The sequence below is a fragment of the Protopterus annectens genome, chromosome 11.part0 (genome assembly GCF_019279795.1).
Source record: "Protopterus annectens isolate FY-2018-M chromosome 11.part0, PAN1.0, whole genome shotgun sequence".
Classification (NCBI taxonomy): Eukaryota; Metazoa; Chordata; order Ceratodontiformes; family Protopteridae; genus Protopterus; species Protopterus annectens.
In genome coordinates this window covers 702,415,037-702,435,613 of record NC_056745.1, presented here as the reverse complement: position 1 = coordinate 702,435,613, position 20,577 = coordinate 702,415,037, and the positions used below count along the sequence as shown (strand labels likewise).

At 38.6% G+C, this 20,577-nt stretch overlaps 1 protein-coding gene across 4 annotated transcripts in view; it reads right to left on the bottom strand.

Annotated features, from left to right (window-relative positions):
- Positions 1–6,010: 6,010 nt before the first annotated feature.
- LOC122815561 (DENN domain-containing protein 5B-like) overlaps positions 6,011–20,577 on the bottom strand; it is a 1,792,502-nt gene continuing 1,777,935 nt past the window's right edge. For all 4 annotated transcript variants that reach the window (XM_044088154.1, XM_044088155.1, XM_044088156.1 and 1 more), the window contains one exon: positions 6,011–9,446. In XM_044088154.1, coding sequence (XP_043944089.1) covers positions 9,263–9,446 — 184 coding nt within the window. In that variant the 3' untranslated portion in view covers positions 6,011–9,262. The remainder of the gene's footprint in view (positions 9,447–20,577) is intronic.

Sequence of the window (20,577 nt, the reverse complement as noted above, 5' to 3'; positions counted from 1 at the left end):
CCTACGCACTCAGGTCACTCCACAAGTACAAATATGACTCTGTCATTTTCCATATTGGTGTGAACAACCTGAGATGTACCTCTCTGGACTACATGAAGAGAGACATGGAAGAGCTCTCTGATCTTGTAGCCCAGGCAGGTATGACCCTAGCCCTGAGTAGCATCCTACCATCACCCAGAATGATACCGCAGTACAAGGACAAAATGATTGACTTTAACAATTGGCTAAGCTTCTGGTGTCATTCTAAGGGAATCCAGTATCTGTCTGCCTAAGACGACATGGTCGACAGACCATGATGCTTTGCCAGAGATGGCCTGCACCTGCCGCCGCTGGGATTCTGGATACTAGCTAAGGGTCTTGCCACCCCTATAGTGCCTTTTTTAGCCAAGGTTCAAATGAGAAATTCACCACCATAACAGGAACAGGCAAGCAAAAACTGAGGGTAATGCTACAAGTCTAAATCTCAAAATGCACTCACTCGAAGCACTCCTTAAAATGGAGAACATTGATATCTGTGCAGTGACCAAGACCTGGTTCAAGGCTGTAGAGAGCACCCCTGCATTACCAGGCTATAACTCATACCACACTTTTTGACCATCTAACCTGGACCAGAACACCAAATGCGGAGGTGTGTCCATATTCATTAAGGATATCCATACCTACAGGCTAGTTGTGCAGCATAATGCATCCGAGGTTATCCAAGTGCAACTAACTCTTGGCAAAATTGCAATCCAAATTGTACCCCCACCATGCCCTAGGATTCCCATTCCTCTTTTCTTGATATACTGGAAAATATTAGGGTTCAACCAAATACCCTAATAATGGGCAATTTCAACTATCCCATCATAACTGGGAAAACTGCTTGTACCAACTCCATCGCTCAACGCTTTCTGGAATTCATAAATTCCAATGCCCTGGATCATCTTATCCACACCCCCATCAGGGGCAACAATATCTTAGACCTAGTCATTACCAACATGAGTGACCGGTGTTCCACACCTGAAGTCAACTCCTCATTGGTCAGATCCGACCATAAGCTAATCACCCTAGATATCTGCATCCCGCCCCCACCCACCATTAAGGTAACTATGGTAAAAAAATTTCTCCAAAGCCAACTTGATGCTTCTTAAGACAGAAGTGGTGAACTTCATGACACCCATGCAAATGGACAATAAAGTTACGACTGCTGAATCCTACACAAATGCACTCTATAAGCACTTACACGAGTGCATGGATGGTGCTATCCCAAACAGAACCAAGACGCTATCCTCTAAAAAAAAAAAGGAAGCCAATCTGGTGGTCCCCTGCCATAAACAAACTACAATAGAAGGAAGAAACTGTTGCAAAAGAGTAAAATCCCATGAGTGGAGGAGCTCCCTGGTCGGCCTCAGTAAGAAGCTGAGATCCCTTATAAGATCCTCCAAAGCTAGCTACGAAAACAAAATCACCACTGATTCTAAAGGAACCACAAAGCATTCTATAGCTATGTCAATAACCTCAATGGCAACACCCAGATCTGCTCTGCATTACAGCATGACACGAAAATTACAGAACCAACTGATCTTGCCAACATCCTGGCAGATAGGTTCACTGCTAACTTTACCCCCCCCCCTCACCCCCTAAAGGGCCCGTATCTATAAAGGAAGAATGCAGAGTCCCTGTAATCACATCTATGCAGATAAAAGCTGCACTCTCTAAAACCAAAAACACAGCATCCATGGGACCGGACAACATCCCAAGCTGCATTTTACATGAACTTCAGAATGAACTGGCTCCCCACCTAAGCACCATGTTCAATCATAGTCTCATGTCAGGCTTTGTGCCCACTGAATGGTGCACAGCAACAGTTATCCCACTCCACAAAGGGAGAGTCACCACTGATCCTGGGAACTATTGCCCTATTAGCCTGGTCTGCAAGGCCATGGAATGTATCATCATGGAACTCAAACAAAGACATTGGTAACTCCAAACTGTGGACCCCACCCCAGTTTGGGTTTTTGAAAGGCAGATCATGCTTTCTGAACCTGATCAACTTCTTTGAGGCAGTCACCAAAGCCATAGACGAGGGTAAGGTGATTCACACAGCCCATCTTGAACTCGCCAAGGCTTTCGACACCATCCCCCATTCTGGAATTATAGCTAAACTTGGTATAAAACCCTACATCACAAGATGGGTTGCCAACTGGCTCACTGCCAGAACCCACACTGTAAAAGTTGCAGACTCCAAATCTGACTTCAAACCAGTGACAGGTAGAGTACCACAGGGTTCATCCTGGGACCTCTCCTGTTTGGTATTTACTTCTCTGAAGTACAGGCTAATACGGAAGGCCTGTGGCTAACAAAATTCGCAGATGACTGCAAACTAGGAGCCATAGTCGAATCCCCAAATGATGTGGACATCCTACAGAAGGGCCTCACTGAGACAGATGCCTGGTGTCAGAGGCACGGCCTCAAGCTCAATGCCAAAAAGTGCATTGTCATCCCCTTTAAAAATTCTGTACCCATGAACTACCACATAAATGACAGTCTACTTAACGCCAAATATGTGATAAGAGACCTTGGGACCCAGGTGGACAGTAGTCTCTCCTTGGATAATCACATCACCACAGTAGTCAGGAAATCCTTTTATGTGGCACATCTCATCACAAAAGGGTTCTCATCCAGGAAAAAAGAGGTCATTGTTCACCTCTGCTCGGCACTCATTAGACCGATTATAGCGTACAACACCCCTTTTGGAATGTACCTCACAAGACATCTGCAGCAGCTGGAAAGGCCACAGAAGCACCTCACAAAGAGGATTACTGGCCTCAAACAGATGCCCTACACTGACCACCTCAAAAACCTCCAACTTTACTCTGTACCATATCGCCTACTCTGAGGAGATCTCTGCCTAACATACAAAGCTATGTTAAACCCAGAGCTGTTGGGACATGCTACACCTAAAGAAATCCTAGTCCCTCCAAGCTACATGCTCTAGGGACGTAAACCTTGTCACCACAATAAACAGGACATGCTGGAGGGATAGATTCCTGTCCCAGAGACTTTCTATACTCTGGAACAAGCTACCCATCTATGTCAAGCAAAGTTCCTCATTAGCACTCTTCAAGAAAAATCTTGATGAGTGGATGGGAAATAGGAAATACACCCTGGGGATCACTTCTGTGGCTCTGCTCGACAGGGGCACAGGAAATTAATTTTCTTGGGTGGCATAAGCCAGGGAACCTTGTTGGCTAGGCTTACTTGGGCCCTTGGGCCTATAGCCTAGTACCTATGAACCTATGTAATAAAAACACAACCTACACAAAGAAACCATTTAAACACTCTAAGCAGGGGGGCAAGCCCCCCTGCACCCCCCATGCCCCCCGTTACTTAAATATACCAACTCCGAGGTCACACAGAAAATCTTCCCTTTCCGAGCTGTACAGAGATCTCTGTTAAAAACTGCGGTGGTGGTGGTGCTGCGGTAGCGTTGTCTTCTCACAGTAAGACGTCCTGTTCGATTCTCAGCTAAAGCGTCTTCTGTGTGGAGACATGCATGAATGGGCGTACCTTCGTTGAAGGTTGTGCGTCAGGGCTGGCAACTCGGCACATAAAAATCTACTGCCAATCATTAGCGGACAGGAGTTCCGCTGTGGTGACCCCTAACCGGGAAAAGCCGAAAGACACAACAACAACAGAGATCGCTGTTAAAAGAGTTGAAGTTTCAAGACTTCGATCATATAGGGTCGGCCATATCAGATTTGAAGTTTTAAAACTTCGTTCTTCTGATATAGACCCAATTTCAAAATTACATAAAATGTTATTTTTAGTGCAAGCTTGCCACAATCTGGAAAAAAGAGAGCAGGACTCCTTTTGGTTACTGTGGTGAGCTAAACAGATGCCAGACCAACATCCCACATTTTGCTTAGTCTGTTAAACTACTTCATAATGCTCATTTCCATTTGGTCATTGACATGATGTTGTGGGACAATGTTCTTTGATTGATTAATTGATCATTTATTCATTCTCAAATTAATCACTCTCTCCAATTATGTGTTATATGGGACTGTCTTGACAGTCACTAGATGCAGGGTAGTGGAAGTAAACCTGGATAAGATATTAGCCTCTCACATGACCTCAGTCTCTCCCTCATACACACACAAAAAACACGAAACCTATGGACAATGGAAATGGCAGCCAATTCACCTACAGCATGTCATTGAGAAGTGAGATAAAACTGAACTATCTGGGGTGGAGGGGATGCAGGCAGAGGACAACTACACAAGTTCAATAACTTAGACTCCAAAAACAGAACCAAGCACTGTGAGGCATCAGTGCTAATGGCTGCATCATTGTAAGTACATTATAATGAAAAAGTATATCAGAATTATATTTAAAATGTGTCACGTAGAAAAGGTGCCTGTTACATTTAGACCACAGTTGAGATCCTTGGAATGTTGAAATAATAATAGTGAATGTGAAGGAACATGTGCTAGGTTCAAGGTTGCGGCATCTCAGAATGAACTCCTTACTTTGAGATGCATCTTCAGAGTTAACAGAGGTTTAGATGTCTGTTTGTGTGTGTCACCCATGAAAAACACTTATTTTTGATGACAGTAAGTTTCAGAATTGTCTGTTTTTCAGCATCAAAGTTTTATTTTTATAGCAAAGTGGATTACACCTGTTCCCATTGGAATTGTGATAGGGAACAGTACCAAAAATATTAATATTTCTGGGCAAATGGCAGTGTTAACAGTTTCTGTTGGCTCTAATGTCAGGCAAACCACTGTTTCTACATACCAGTTGACTAATCAGAAACTGGTACTAACAACTGACATATACCTGCCAGTTTGATAGGAATCCTCTGTTGTATGGTCATGCTATCAAACACAAGTAAACTAACAGGAGAAGAAGAGTACCAGTACCAACACAAGACCATCATCCAACTTTCTAACTTTCAATTTGCATTTTACCTCAGTTTAAAGAGCAACAAATGTGTCACTAAACAGCTCCCAAGTTAGTGTGCAACACTTAGAGTTTCTCATACAAACAGGCAGTAATCTGTTATTAAAATTAAATAAAAAAATCTAAAAATTCGTACGCCATTAAAATTAAACAAAAAATATAAAAAAATCCAACTTTTTTTTATAGCTGCAGCCATCCCAGCCAGTTCTGATAACAATCTGACTAATCCCTGAAAACTAAGAAACTCCTGCTGGCCTATTGTTGTACAAAAAGGTGTTCCCACTGGAAGACAAATTTGGGTGGCAGAGGGTCAGCTGAAGGAGGGAAGAAAGTAATGAATGATTGCTGGGATTTCTTAGAGGTTGTTTGTGTGTGTGTGGGGGGGGTGGAAAACATGCTTCAGGGTGACTTCTAGCAGAGGATGAGTTGTCTCCTGAAGGTATACCCTTGGGAGCAGCAGAAATCAAGAAGCCTGTCAGGGTGGCAAAAATCCTGACGTGTATAGATTTACTACATGCCATGCAGAGTCTCCCAGCAAGAGAGGGCAGATAAAGAATAAAATGCAAGAAAAAAAAAATAATAAAAAACCTCCCTGATCCTTAAGCTTAGGCATTTTGTGAGAGCATTGCTATAAACAAGGCATCTTGACAAATATGCAGTTCTTTTATAACTTCACCAGTGAGTCCTGATGGTTATAAATTATTTTTTGATGTTTTAATACTGATTACTGAATTCATAGAACTACCCCTACACAACAACACATTTCTACACTGTAGTTCTTCATGTTTAAAATGTAATTAAAACTGCAGGGATGACCTGAATCTGCTTAGCTTATTAATAACTGCAGCTTCAATGATATTTGTCATGGGATACACTGAAGCCTGTAATAACAGGGGTTGGGGGCATGGTATGTCTGCTCCTTTTTTTAAGCACACTTCATGCACATCAGTGCCATGAGGAATATTAACAAATACAAAATAACAATGACATATGCCTCCATACTGGTTAAATATTCATATTTCCTAGTTCATCTGAGAACGTCTTTGGATGCAGTAAAGAAACAAAGTTGACAATTATTCTTTTTATTGGGGGGGTGACTTCTCCATAATGATAGTAGCCATATATCTTGTACATTAAAGACAAAAGACATGGATATACATATTTAACCTGAACATATATCTGTTTTGCCTTTTATTTTCTTAAATACAGCTCCACAATATCAAGTTCAGTTAAAACAATCTCCTGCTTTCTTTTAATGAATGTAATCACTGGATTTTGTGAAAGTTTTGTTCAAAATGGAGCACTAACAATGCTTGTAGAATTTGCTTTACAATTATAAGTCATATAATCATTAGAGTGGCTGAAACACCAAATCATCAGTAGTCTGCACTTAACCTAAGGGTAATGTACCCTACCTATAGCCACATGCTTTTTTACACCAATAAACAATTCCAGGCAAATACATATTTGCAGAAATTATGTATTTGCTTAGTAAAACCAGATCTATACAATGATGTGTCATCAAATTTACACTTATAAATATTCATGCCCTAACAGCACACAGCTGCTTCTGGCACAACAGCAAGCCTGTCAGAATGCTGACAACTAGAGTATCACTACAGGCATAAAAATGAAAAATAAAATCTTGTCGTGCAGTTCCAGAAAGTCCAAATTTGCCAGCAGCACAATAACTACTTACTACTACACTTTGTTTTTTCCTAAAACAGTGTGCCATCGTGGGGGCAGACATGCTGACAAAGCTCATTTTCTTGGAAAGAACAGTGTGCCATCGTGGGGGCAGACATGCTGACAAATCTAATTTTCTTGGAAAGATACTTCTTTCCCATACAACACTGTGAGGGCACAGGCAATAAGATTTCAGTGCCCTGTATTGTCTTGGTAGGATACAGTCTCATTAACTTAAAATTGGACTAGTGAGAAATACTGTCAAGTTTTAGAATAATCAGAAAAAAATATCTGTGAGTTTTTTTTTTGCAGTGAATCTTGCATATACATTTGTGAAAAACTTGTTAGAACACCTCTGTAAAAAGTTATAAAAGGATAAATAAATATATGCAATAATACAGCCTTTTTAAAAATGATATTTTTGGGGTTTCAGGTCCTGTTTTTCTTCCTTGAGTCACCCAAGGTATATTATTTCATGGCTTGCAAATCTCAGCTAATAAGTGAAATTGCTGTCAGTGGTTATCAGATTTAGACACCTTCAAAGTACAAGATGCTTAAATGGTTTATGGCTCCAGGGAAGGGAAAGAAAGCAGTTTTACATATGTTGAGTTTTAACAGCTTTATGACCTCAGTAGGTTTGACATAAAACAGTGACCAGTACACAGCTGTGCTTGTATTCTTTCCTTTTGGGGGGGGGGGGGGCATTCACATGTGACAGGCAAAATTATGCTAATTCCTAAAAAGACATACATCATGAAATGTTATTCATTTCCAAAATGGTGTGCACAGAGGAAGGTCACTAGGATAAAAATTCCATACGAAGGGTTGAAACTGATAAGTTATGCTTTTTCAAATGTAAAAGTTTCTTAGGGGAGGAAAATGTATTTAGGCCACAGTGGTCCTTGAAATATCAAGCAACTAAGTTAAATTCAGAGTGCTTTATTTGACTAGCCTATGTTTACACCCCAGCAACGAATAAGTTGCACAGAAATTATACCATAACCAAAAGTGTGCGTGTATTATTTTGTGTTGTGAGACATACCTGATCTTATTCACCACACCCTGTATTTAAACATGCTCATTTCTTAAGGTAAAATTTTAGTTGCACTTATATGAGGCATTTATAAATTTACATGAGATTCTGTGTGACTACCTCTTTTACCACATAATTCACAGGTGTCTGCTAGGTAATTTTGCCAATTAACATGATGTTTCTGTCCAGGACAACCTGGGCATCACAATAACTCAGCTACTTATTTTCTTTCCGTCATCAAAAGAGCTGAAATGACTGAGATGCTTCCTCAACAAAAGAATGTACATTTTTGGCAATGTAACAGCGTTGACAAACACAGTCCCATTCAACATGTGCTGTATGTGCTTCATTTGTATTGTAACACTTTTCCTTTCAATAAATGTCTTTTGTTATTTGCTTATCACCATGCTTCTCCATTCTCAGCTCTATCATTATACTATTACAACTGTGGAATGAGTCAGCATCTGTTCTTTCTTTCCTTTTCTGGGAGAAATGGAGTAAGGTTCCTTGGCCTTGTAGAAAACCTATAGCCTCACCAATGTATAATACTTTTGAGTAAAACTGACACTGTGCTTCTGTTTACAACATTCTTTCATATACCAGATGAGGCAGAACATTGCCCTAGGTCTAAACAACCTGTCAAGGACCAAGGGAGAAGAAACAGTTCTTTGATCAAACACTAATACAACCACAAAGAATTAGCTATTTTTCCTTGTAAACTCAAATTAAAACAAATGTAAAATAAACAAATATTCAGACAAACCGCTCTACAGAAATATTTCTTAAACAGTACTAACTGACAAAGATTTGAGTAGCTGAGCAACTTTGCTCTAATGTTAACACTGTTGCTATATCTGACTGCAGCACTAGAAAAAATCATTCTAGATTGCACAAGCTATCATGCCTGCGGCCTTGGTCTGCCCACAAGGTCACACAGAAGCTTACCAGATCCAGAGTCAAACATATATTTCTCAGTGCATGTCTGCCAACAGCGATATGCATAAATAAAAAAAAAAAACTAAAAGAAAAGTCACTGTACATACATTTAAACAGTAAAAATCTACAGGAATAATTAAGAAAACCTAATGTGCAGAATCTACACAACCACAAAGAAATGGTAGCATCATTAGACTCTAATAGCCATTTTTGCTTTTTAAGAGTACCTAAAAATAAACTCAGTAGATTGGTACCTCATTATATGTACACACGTCCCTGCTTCTTGTTCCTTAGCAATACCCAGACTGTATGGGCTAATACTATTCTTTCCAATGCATAAACATTCATTTTGGTAAAATCATACTTGCAGAGTTAATAACACTTTAAAAAGGCAGAATATTTACACTCAACTTACATACAGCAATATTGTATGGTTTACTAAACTTTAACTTCGAATATGCTAGATTACTATGTCCAGTTCTTACACTTGCTCTGTGGCAGTTTTCTCAGAAGAGTCATGTGACCTATTCTATGCCAGGGCAGTGGTCTAGTGGTTTACAGTGTTGCACAAGTAGCAGTGTTTAGGCCTGAAATGGACCCTCTCAATTTTATTTGCAGTTTTTAAAATTTTCACAATAAAGAAATCAGTTTTTATGAAGTTCATTAGATTCCAATCCCTTTTGCCAGAGATGATTCCAGGGTGATGTTGAATTCCTCTAAAATCTGCAGGACTCGAATGAGTGAATTCGCCACAATATGGTCTCTAAGCAGTGCTGTCTCTTCATACATTCTGGTAATAGTAGGGCATTCAGCAAGTGCTGAAATCCACTGTGGTAGCAAGCGATCCCTTCAGAAAGCAAGCAATTTAAAATACAGCTGTTAATTACAACACAATGAAAGTCAAACAATTGTGCAAGTTTAATTCTGAGTGAAGTAGAAAAAATATATACTGACAAAACACCTTAATAAAGGACAGATTTACTATTTCTACAATTACTTGAGATGTGTCAGCTGCAGCATGCAGAAAAGTTGTAGAATTGCTGTGTTATTACAGTAGGCTGGCTAAGAAGAGGGAAGTAAGAGGAACTGTGAAGTTAGTAGGGGCCTTAAAATGTAGGCCTTGAAGGACAACTGCAGGGAATATAGTCATGGATCTACTAGAATTCAGGATCACCATACGTCAAATGATGGGTTATCTGCATAACTTCTCAAGCATCACAAGTACTCAAACTTTATGGTGTGAGGAACTATCATACATGACCACATTTAAATTATTTAAACATGAAAGTGTTTGAAAACAATCTCAAGGTTCTGCAGTGAAATTATGACTGCTGCATTCTATAGCTGAAGGCATTTTCACATAAGAAATAGTTAATACAAAATATATCTTAATTAAACAGTAACCCAGTGCCTGTTATGTTGTCTTTGCATAAAAGCTGGTATTTACTGCAATATTAAACCAGGTTTAAAAGCTGCCAAAGTCAGGGCAAATTAGAGGTACAGTTCCAGAAAAAAAACAGCCTTCAAAAATATGGCAGATTCAAGACACTCTAAGTTGTATGAAACAAACAAACAAAAAAATAAATCTGTCTATTCTAAATGCCAACTTGCAATGTAGTTTTAGTGTTGCATGTCGATGTAATGAAGTGCTGGAATAGCAGGACATGGTTTCAGTAACATCACATCATGCACAGCTGACTGCATCTTTTATTTATTTTCCAATACATAAGACAGAAATGTAATAGGCAAATGATCAAGGAAGTAACAGTGGATTAAATTATCCGTTCATGCTCAAATACCCAGCACTTCAAAATGCAACTGTGGATAAAAGAAAGGCAATTATACAACTTTCACAACTGCTCTCAGAAGTAATAACAAACAGCTGAAGCATTGCCATGGAAGGTAGTCATTACTTATGTCAGATGATAAAGCAGAGTTATTTGCTGTATAATAAGTATCTGCTAAATAACATCTGGCAGATTTTGAAATGGAGCAATTTATGTAAAATAATAAAATAAATTGATTTGCTATATAAAAAGGATCTGCTAAGTACCAACAGACTGGTTTTGAAGTGAACCAATTAATTATATAACTTATGATGCAACAAACTGTGAATATACATGCTTACATTATTAATTACTAAGATTATAATTTTTTTCCAGCTACACATGCATTTTGAGCCATTTGCAAATAAATTATTCATAGTCTTGCTGTATTTTTTAATCAGTCACATCTATCTGTCTGCTTTGCAATAAATTCTGTTCTGAGTGCTAAAGGTTCTTTTTCCTCAGTTTCTTACAGCAATCCTGTACCTTTCCCAGTAGGTACCAGTGTTTGGCTCATCATCTTGTGTCCCACCTGGCCATAACAGTGCACTGGCATCCTGTAAAGCAAAGAAGCCAAATACCTGGGAACATATAGGCTGGCTATTGTGCATCTACAATATCATACTTCCCTGGCTAAGCAATCCTCCCTCCAGGTAAGCCACTCAAGCTCTCGTGTTCTCTTCTGATATGTGGTCACGGTAGGCAAAATGCTATACTCTGTAGTCAGAACTGAGAAGGCTGTGTGGTCCCAGTCCCCAAAAAGACACTTAAAATGGTAAAATAGTACCCAATCATACCTCAGCTACTAAACATACAACATTCAGAACATGAAATCATTGAAGTAAATGATCCTATGCATATCTGACATGGTTTAGTGGTAAATCACTCTGGCTATGGTGTGCAGGGCCCTGGGTTAGAGCCTTGCAGAGGCTATTTATTTCACTCCAGTGGCTCTACTGGACAGAGGCACTAGGAACAAAGGTTGGCTGGCACGATGCCAGGATAATCCTATAGGCTAGACATGTAAAGGCTCCAGGGCCATTAGCCTAGTACACACATATGAACATATGGCACTAACAATGGAAAATGAAGATGCACCACCACTCATTGTTAATGGTCACACCATATTTGTACAAACAAAGGAATGCAAGAAGGTTAACCAGGAAATGAAATACACCATTCATTCTTGATAAAAATGAAATTACATTGCATTTACAACTATGACTTTGCCTTAATGAATTAATATAGCCTCCAGATGCTGTACTTTGGATGGCTGAATGAATACAATATTTGGCCATTTAAAAAAAAAAGTGCCATGGGACAAAGTGTTGCACAGAACTATTGTACCCAAATATAAATAATAGGCCAAATAATATTTGTAATGATGCACAATAAAGTGAGATATTCCTGTTGCCTTTACTTGACTATTACTTCACACTATTGGGTGTTGGAGAATGTCACTGTAGAAGCATCAGGACACTAAGATATTTTACTTTCCCATGATTTTTCTGTTGTAAAACATTATTTTTTTTTATTAGAAATATGAGTTGAAAAGTGTAAGCTCCAACATCCACATGCCAACAGTGCAACAAATGATATCAATCACGTACGATAAAGTGAAATACTCCTATTATTTACATTTGACTATTCCTTATAATGGGTGTCAGAGGACATGTATTAGAGCATCAGGACCATAATGCTATATATTGCTTCTCCCTCCAAATCATCTTGCATTTGTGTAGTACATGCATTACAGGCTCTAACTGTTGTACTTTACTACCCCCAATGTTCTATTTTGTGTAGAAGTATGAATATGGCACTCAAATGCACAAAGACCAGCATCATACTACTGTATCATTTGCATACAATCATTGCACCAAACAATACTTGTACAAATCAAAAATAAAGTAAAATACTCCTATTGCTTACATATGATAAGTACATCTCAGTCAGGTAACTAATGGGATAGCACTGTCAATGTATCATTACCACAACATGTGTGTTGCTTCCCTAAAAGATCACATTTATTTACAGTAAAACAGTTTTATTATTAATAAAACATGAATCGCTAAGAAAAAATATGGTAGCTCCTACATATTCACACACTGCAATAAATAATATTTGCAATCATATACATTAAAGAGAAATATTCTTGCTGTCTACATTTGGGTATTATTTCTCACTAGTAGATATTAGAGAACAACACATATCAAAAGATCAAGTCCATAATACAGTGTATGCTACTACTCCATGATCATCATTTTTACACGAGCACTTTCATGGAATGTATATAGCCTCCAAAACCCATACTTTACTGCAGGGATGGCTCGTGCTATTGGACTGCAGCCCACCCCAGAAATTAAAACAAACTTAAAAGACAAAAAAAAAAGCAAAATGAAAAAAAAAAAAAAGAAATACAAAAACAAATGCGTGATTGGCATTCCCAGAGGAATCTGGACTGCTGGTGAACCAGTCCAGATAGGAAGACAGCCATTGACTGTAAGGGGATTGGACTGCAACATCTGCACATGCGTGATCGGCATTGACTGGAAGGGGATCGGACTGCGACATCTGCAGGCTGGAGCCTGCTCTCACAGGGACAAGGACCTTGCTGCTGTCTCTCGAGTTGCTCGAGGATATAAGTGGAATGGAATCAAGCTGCCAGAAGGGAATTAAGCTCAGGTAGGGTGTGAATGGAATCAAGCTGCAGGAATGGAATTAAGGTGTGTGTGTGAAATGCCCCCAGTGACTAGAACAACTCAGGAATTCTACCTGGTGGTGGCTAGACTCAAACCCTGTACCTTGGGAGAAGGTAGCAAGAGTCTGAATTTTACCACCACTTGTGAAAGTTTTGCTTCATATTGGTGTTCTGTTCCTCATAAAATCTATGGTTTTCTCGAAAATAATGACAGGCATTTGAATTTTAGACTACATATTCTTCAGAAAGTACATGGTAACACAAAACCTGTTATTCTAGCAATTTTCTGTTTATAAGATCATTGCTGGCTTTGTTCAGGTTTTTTGTGCTAACAGGTTGAGAACTACAGTGAGAACTGAATTCACTGAATATGTTTGGGGGCCTGTATTCCCCCATTATTAGCTTTGTCAAGGTGTTTTGTGTTAGGAAGTTGAGAGCTATGGTGAGAACTGAATTCAATAAATGATAGCCATTTAAGTTTCAGTGTACCTGTCTTTCAAGAAACAGCTTATTTGGCATAATGGTATGTTTCTCTGACTGTAGTGCACAGGGTCCTTGTTTCAAGACTTGGCAGTGAAATGCATGCCGGTAACGCAGCATTTTATTTTTGCTTCATATTGCTGTTCTGTTCCTCATAAAAATCTGTGGTTTTCTGGAAAATAATGACAGGCATTTGAATTTCAGTCTTCATATTCTTCAGAAAGCACATTGTAAAACAAAACCATTTATTCTAGCAAGTTTATGTTTATAAGACCACTGTTGGCTTTGTCCAGGTTTTTTTGTGCTAACAGGTTGAGAGCTATGGTGAGAACCAAGTTCACTGAATATGTTTGGGGGACTGTATTCCCCCATTATTGGCTTTGTCTAGGTGTTTTGTGCTAAGAAGTTGAGAGCTATGGTGAGAATTTAATTCACTAAATGATAGCCATTTAAGTTTGTGTACCTGTCTTTCAAGAAACAGCTTATTTGGCATAGTGGTATGTTGCTCTGACTGTAGTGCACAGGGTTCTGGGGACAAGACTTGGCAGTGAAACGCATGGCGGTAACACAGCATTTTATTTGAGTAACTTTCCAAGGTTATACAAGCAAGGTTGAAATGTGTCCCTAGTTTTGGGGTTTTTGTCCCCCCCCCCAATACATTTTGGCTTTTTCCAGATTTTTTGTGCTTCAAAGTTGAGAGATACAGTTGAGTGGATTTACAAGGAGCTGAGAGCTTGAAGAAAAGTTCAGTGCTGCTTATGGTGAGTGAGTCTGCTTGCATTGTTAATAGTACAACAGGTAGTGTACTTGCTTTTGATGCAGAAGGCTGTAGGTTCTACTCCCACAGTATATACATGCATTGCTGATATTGTACTGTGTTGTACTTTTAAAGGGGGTGTATGCTGCAGTCCTGAAAATGTCCTCTTTGGCTGAGATACCTAGTAATGATGAACCTGTTATCAGTTTGCCATCTGTTCCCTATTGCAATATTACTAGCTTATCATTTTTATGTAACATAGGCAATTTATTCCTTAAGGGCAACAGGCAATTTATTTATAGATGAAACAATGAAATATAAAGTTGTGTGCTAGCAGCAACCTCTTCATTAGTTACAGATCTCTTTAATGTGGAATTATTTAGATGACTTTTACTTCTGCAGAGATTGTGCATATTTACTGATACTGGTGGATTGTAGAAGTTTGAGTAGACTTTTATGATGGAAATGTTCTGAATTGGGCAGTTGTGTCATTACTGGTGCATGCATTTTGTTTCATTATTTACTGGAAAATGTTCAAAACAATACATTTAAAACAACTTCTAACAGCTGTACTGTATTATACAAGGGATATCATTTTATACAACCAGGAAGGTGTATCAAAGAACACATGTATGTTTCCTGTGTAAGGGGCCTATGATTTGAAAACAGCCCAAAGTTAATCTTTATCTGCTACTGGCCAGATGTATTTCCTTTGAATGTGGGTTTCAGTACTGTTTCAATGAATGTGAGTTTCAAGGGCAGATAGGTTTTAATGCTAAGTCTATTTTCATTGTGAGAATGCATTGCTTTGTTTAGCAGATGTCCATTAGTGTTTATGCTGTAAAATGTAAAATAAAACTTTTAAATGAAATCCAAATCATCACAGGAGTAAAACAGTATGCAAATTACAGTGTTTATGGTAAATGGGGTGAAGTAGCCAAATAATGGGACAATGGAACAGCTGCAGGGGAAAAGCCCCATTCGACCATGATTTTGTGAGGGGGGGAAGGGTGGCAAGCTCAGACAGCCCTAGCTGAACTATACCTCTCAACTGTCCAGATTTTTGCAGAATGAATAGATTTTTGCTTCTTATTTTTGGTTTGTCCCTCATAACATTTGTGGTTTTCTGACAAATCATTTAGGAATGAAGTCACTAAATAATGACAGACATTGAGTTTCAGACTTCATACCATTCAGAAAAATGCATGCAAGACCTGTTATTCTGTCAACTGTCTAAGTTTATACAAGAGCAATTTTTAGTACTGTTTGTATGTTCCCCCAATATATTTGGCCTTGTCCAAATTTCCTGCACCAAGAGGTACATGCAAATAAATCGCTTTATAGAATTAGGTATATCCAAATCTGTCAACTCTCCCCGATTTTGTCTCAAAATATTCCTCTCCCCCTAATAATTCCTCTGCAAAATGGGAAATTTGGAAGAAAATGTGGACGGTTTACAATTAATAAATAATTGTAATGATCAGAGTTATAGAGTACTTTTAATTTCAGAAATGCATGTAGATTCTCTTTTGTCAGCTGCTCAAGTTAGTAGTAATATTTTAAAAAGTGTCCCTTCTTTGACAGGTTCCCGGCTGTATTGTGTGGCTATTTTATATTTTTGCATCACATTTTTGGTCCATTTTTCATAAAATTGTGGCTTAGTGGCAAATCATTAAAGACTGAACTTAGAATATAATGACAAACATTTAAGTTTTAGATTTCATACCCTTCAGAAAATTCATACTAACGCAAGACCTAATTATCTTTCTAAGTTTATAAGAACAGTATTTAAAAATTGTCCTAATTTTTGGGCCTTTGTCCCACTTCTATTTATGGCTTTGTCTATATTTCTTGCTCTGAGGTTGAGAGGTATGACAAATGTGTCAGGGTCATCACCATCAGCCAGACACATTTCAAACTATGACATACTTGTTGCACCCCACTCCCCCACGTAGTGACTCTGGATGTCTCCAAGCAAGGCAAGGAACAGTTATGCAGTGTTAAGTGTGCAGAGTATCTCCCCATCCAAGGTAGACACAAGTACTGCAGTGGCTTTTCATCTGACCTTGATTTTGCAGAATGTTCTGGTTTTCTGTCATATTTTTATAATGTTGATTTATGCTTCTTCTTATTATTCAGAAAATGCATGTTGTTGCAGTGCCTGTTGCTCTTGGTTTGAGAAGCAATGCTTTATTGACCATCAGGTAAGCTTGTCTGAGACTGTAAGATGCAAGTAAGCTTTAATAAGCATACTGTTAAAGAATTACCAACATTGAAAGCCTTTTTGTTGTTGCCATAACATAACTAGATAGTGTATAAGCCTTGGGTATTGAAATGTATATGACAGTATTTGTAATAAAGGACAAGATTACAGTATTTTCAGAAGCTCATTACATTTGTTGGAGACTTGCAGTCATCTTTGCAGGCTTTACCCGTAAACTAAACAGAATGCCAATCTATCATGTGTGGTCCATAACCTGTGCAGTAATCCTTTAATTTATTTATTTATTTATTTTATTTTACATTTGTTAACCAGGCTGGTCTAACTGGATACATATCCGTTTTCAGTAGAGGCCCGAGGAGAAAAGCTCCAATACACAATAGAAGTACATATTTAAATTGCAAGATTCAAAGTATTGTTACAACAAGAGAATACAGCTTACATATGCAGGAATGAAAATTTACATAGATGTTATATAAGACTAAAGGACAGACAGGAAATTATACACAGAACATTGATTTCATTAAAGATACTGAAAAATAGACTGAAATCAGAGATTTTCCTTATTACTAAAAGGAAAGAGAAATTTTAGAGATCTGCAATTAGGGAAATGGGCTAGGGAAGTGGACCTAGAAGTAAAGAGATATGTAGTTAGTCAGGTTCTCGACATGGGCATGTCCATTGTGTGGAGAGATATTCTTTAAGGTTAGCTTTGAAATGATAGAGCATAGAAGTAAGTCTAAGGTTGTTTGGCAGGGAGTTCCACTGCTTGCCAATGGAATTTGCATAAAGGGCATCCCCACCTGAGTTTTTTGCTTTAATTGTTAGGATCTGGATGCTGTTTGATGATCGGAGACTATTGAGGTTAGTATATGGAGTTAGAATTTTGCACAGTGAGGGAGTTCTATCAGGATGGTTGATAATTTTATAAGCTTCGGCGAGTTGGCTAAGTTTGAGGAGATTTGGCAGTTCCAACCAGCCAAGTCTTCGCAGATTAAGGCAATGATGGGTTCGATAAGGGAACCTGTAATAAATCTGGCAATGTGGTTATAGGCAAGAGAGAGCATGTTAAGTTCCGTTTATTGAGAAAAGAGAGGATCGGGGAAGCATAGAGGAGGGAAGAGAGGAGATGGACGAGCAATAGTTAATTTGGTAGTGGGAGTTAGGAAGTTTTTAATTCTGTACATAGATCCTAGTTTTGTTAACAGACTTTACTGTTTGGGTAATGTGTATGTCAAATTTGAGCTTATGATCAATAGTGACACCTAGCAGTTTGGTACTGGTGACAGGGGTTATGAGGGTCCCATTAGTGGATTTAATATGAAAGGTTGTGTTGTTAGTGTTTGGGAGTTCTTTACCTAGAGGTGAGAAGACGTTGGGGAAGAAAAGTAATAGTTTGGTTTTAGATGGGTTAAGTAGAAGTTTTAAGTCAGTGAACCATTTTTCAACTAGTGCAAAACAATGTTGTGTGGTCATTTGGAGATTCGGGAGGAGATGTTGGAGCAGATTAAGGTGGAGTCGCCGTATTGTATACAGGTGGATTTAGGGATGATTGATTGAAGGTCATTTATGAAGATGGAAAACAGAAGTGGACCCAGTATTGAGCCCTGAGGAACACCTATGGTATTCGGGAGCAGTCCCGATATTCTGTTTTGCCATAGGACAGCTTGTTGCCTACCAGTGAGGTAGGAATTGAACCAGTTTAGTGCTGGAGTGTCCAGACGTAGGGTTTCAAGGATGTTGAGAAGGAATTGATGATTGACCATATCGAATGCTTTTGATAGGTCCAGAAAGAGGGCAGATGATATGAGTTTGTTATTGCGATTGTTGTTGATTAAGTCAATAAAGGAAAGGAGGGCAGTAGTTGTACTATGATGCGGACGAAAACCATGCTGGGCATTGGACAAGAGATTATTAGAGGTCAGATAGTGAAGAAGTTGTTTGTGGATGCATCTTTCCATGATTTTCGCTATGGGGGACAGGATGGCTATTGGTCTATAATTTGACATTTCCAGGGAGGTACCTCCTTTGTGAAGTGGAATGATATAGGAAGTCTTCCAGATTGAGGGAATGTTCATCTCAGTTATAGATCTGTTTATTAGGATTGATATGGGGTAGGCTATTTCATCAGATGCAATTTGTAAGAATTCCAGGAAGGTGGTCAAGCTAGGGTAGTTGGTTTGAGTTTTTTAGGAGGGGCGTACATAGGAGGAAGAGACTGGCTTTAAATTAAAGGGGGTAGGGTTGTCACTTCGCAGTTTAGCAGCAGGTGGGGAAGTGGAGGTAAGGTGACTGGCTAAGGTTTGGATAGTCTCAGTGAAAAAGGAGTTAAAGGTGTTGGCTACTTCTTCTTGGCCTTTCTCTAAGAGTTTCTCAGGGGTTGGGGTGGAAGTTTTGCCTGGGTGCAGAAGGTTTATCTTGAGCTTGTTTCTGGTTTGCTGTTCATTTTTAACTTTAACCATGTTTTCCACATGAAACAAGTAGATAGTTGTCAGGCAGTAGGTCTTTTTTGGATAAGAAACATTTTTACAAGTGGGGGTATCACAGAGAATGCTACTTTCAGCATGTTACTTGGTACTTTTATAAAGCTGAATATAAATTATAATTAGAACTGCAGTACAAGGAGAAGCAGTTTGAGATGAGTGCTGCTTGTTTTTTTATACTTGATTTTGACTGGCATTCCAGTAATGTAGTTAAAAAGTAATTTATTTTTTCATGCCTCGCAACCTTTTTGTTTTCATCTAGATATTAAGTAAGCTGTCATGTAGCCAATGCATTGAAATATTTTTTTTCTTCTACACTTCCTTCATTTTGTCTTGATTGGACTCTCATAATGACGGTTTGGCACCCAGGGCAGCGTATTTAATTAAAGTCCCAGTATTTGCAGTTTTTAGCATAGGACCACCCTTTTCTAATTGGCCACAACCCTTCGCATTGGCCCTGCCCATTCAGCTGTCTCCCACAGCCTCCTTTTGATTTGAAGCCACCAGCTGCAACTGCTTTACTGGTCCTTAAATGTTGTGTTTTGCATGGCAGAATTCAGCACAGCATCATTGAATGGTCAAGATTTTTTTTACATACTTAATAACCAAACACTGTAGCAAACAATATTTCACAGAGCAGGACTTGACAAGGTGTATGCTGCTTTCACATTTTCATTTTTTTTATGCAGTGAAACTTCGGAAGTGGATCAGTCAAGGTGAACTGCTTTTACATGCTTCAAAGTACAAATAACATGGGAAAGTATTATATAGAATTCTGCTCTTTAGAAATGTCATTGGTTTTACATGGATGCAGTTGCATCATAGAAGTAATACAACCTCTAGATGCTATACATACTTGCTCCTAATGCTGTACACAAGTAAATGAATAGGGCATTCAGTGTTGCAAAGATCAGCATCACAGGATAATAAAGATGAACTAGTGCTACATGCTCCAAATAAAAAATTTATAATGGAGAAGAAACATGTAAGACTTTATTCTTTATATCTAAAAAAGATAATGCTTTCTCTAGTGCCTCTTTCTCTGACTGAATTAATACAGTCTCCAGATACTGTACTTTGCATAGCTGAATGAATGTAGTATTGAACCATATACAGAACAGTATCACTGGACAAGTAAGAAGTTCCAGATTACTCTAACCTTTCCTTACAAGAGTGGTGCAGCAGCTCTTTACTTTATGGTTCTTTTGATTGTGTTAACATACTGGAATACTTACTATATTAAATCATAGTAACTAGATTAGTTCAGGACTGCTGAAGAACAGCATGTGCATTTAACTACTTGGAGCCAATTCTCAATGGGTAAGCAAATGGCAGCCTTTTCTTTTCACTTTTTCATTTGCAAGACAGAGACCTCCTCCATGTTATCACTCATAAAACAATATGTGTAAGTTCAAGCTCATTAATATTCATAAAAAATAACTTTTCTTTTATACAGGGCCATGGAGGCCCAAATGCCATTTCTAAAATGCTGTACTGTTGATAAGGGCATCAT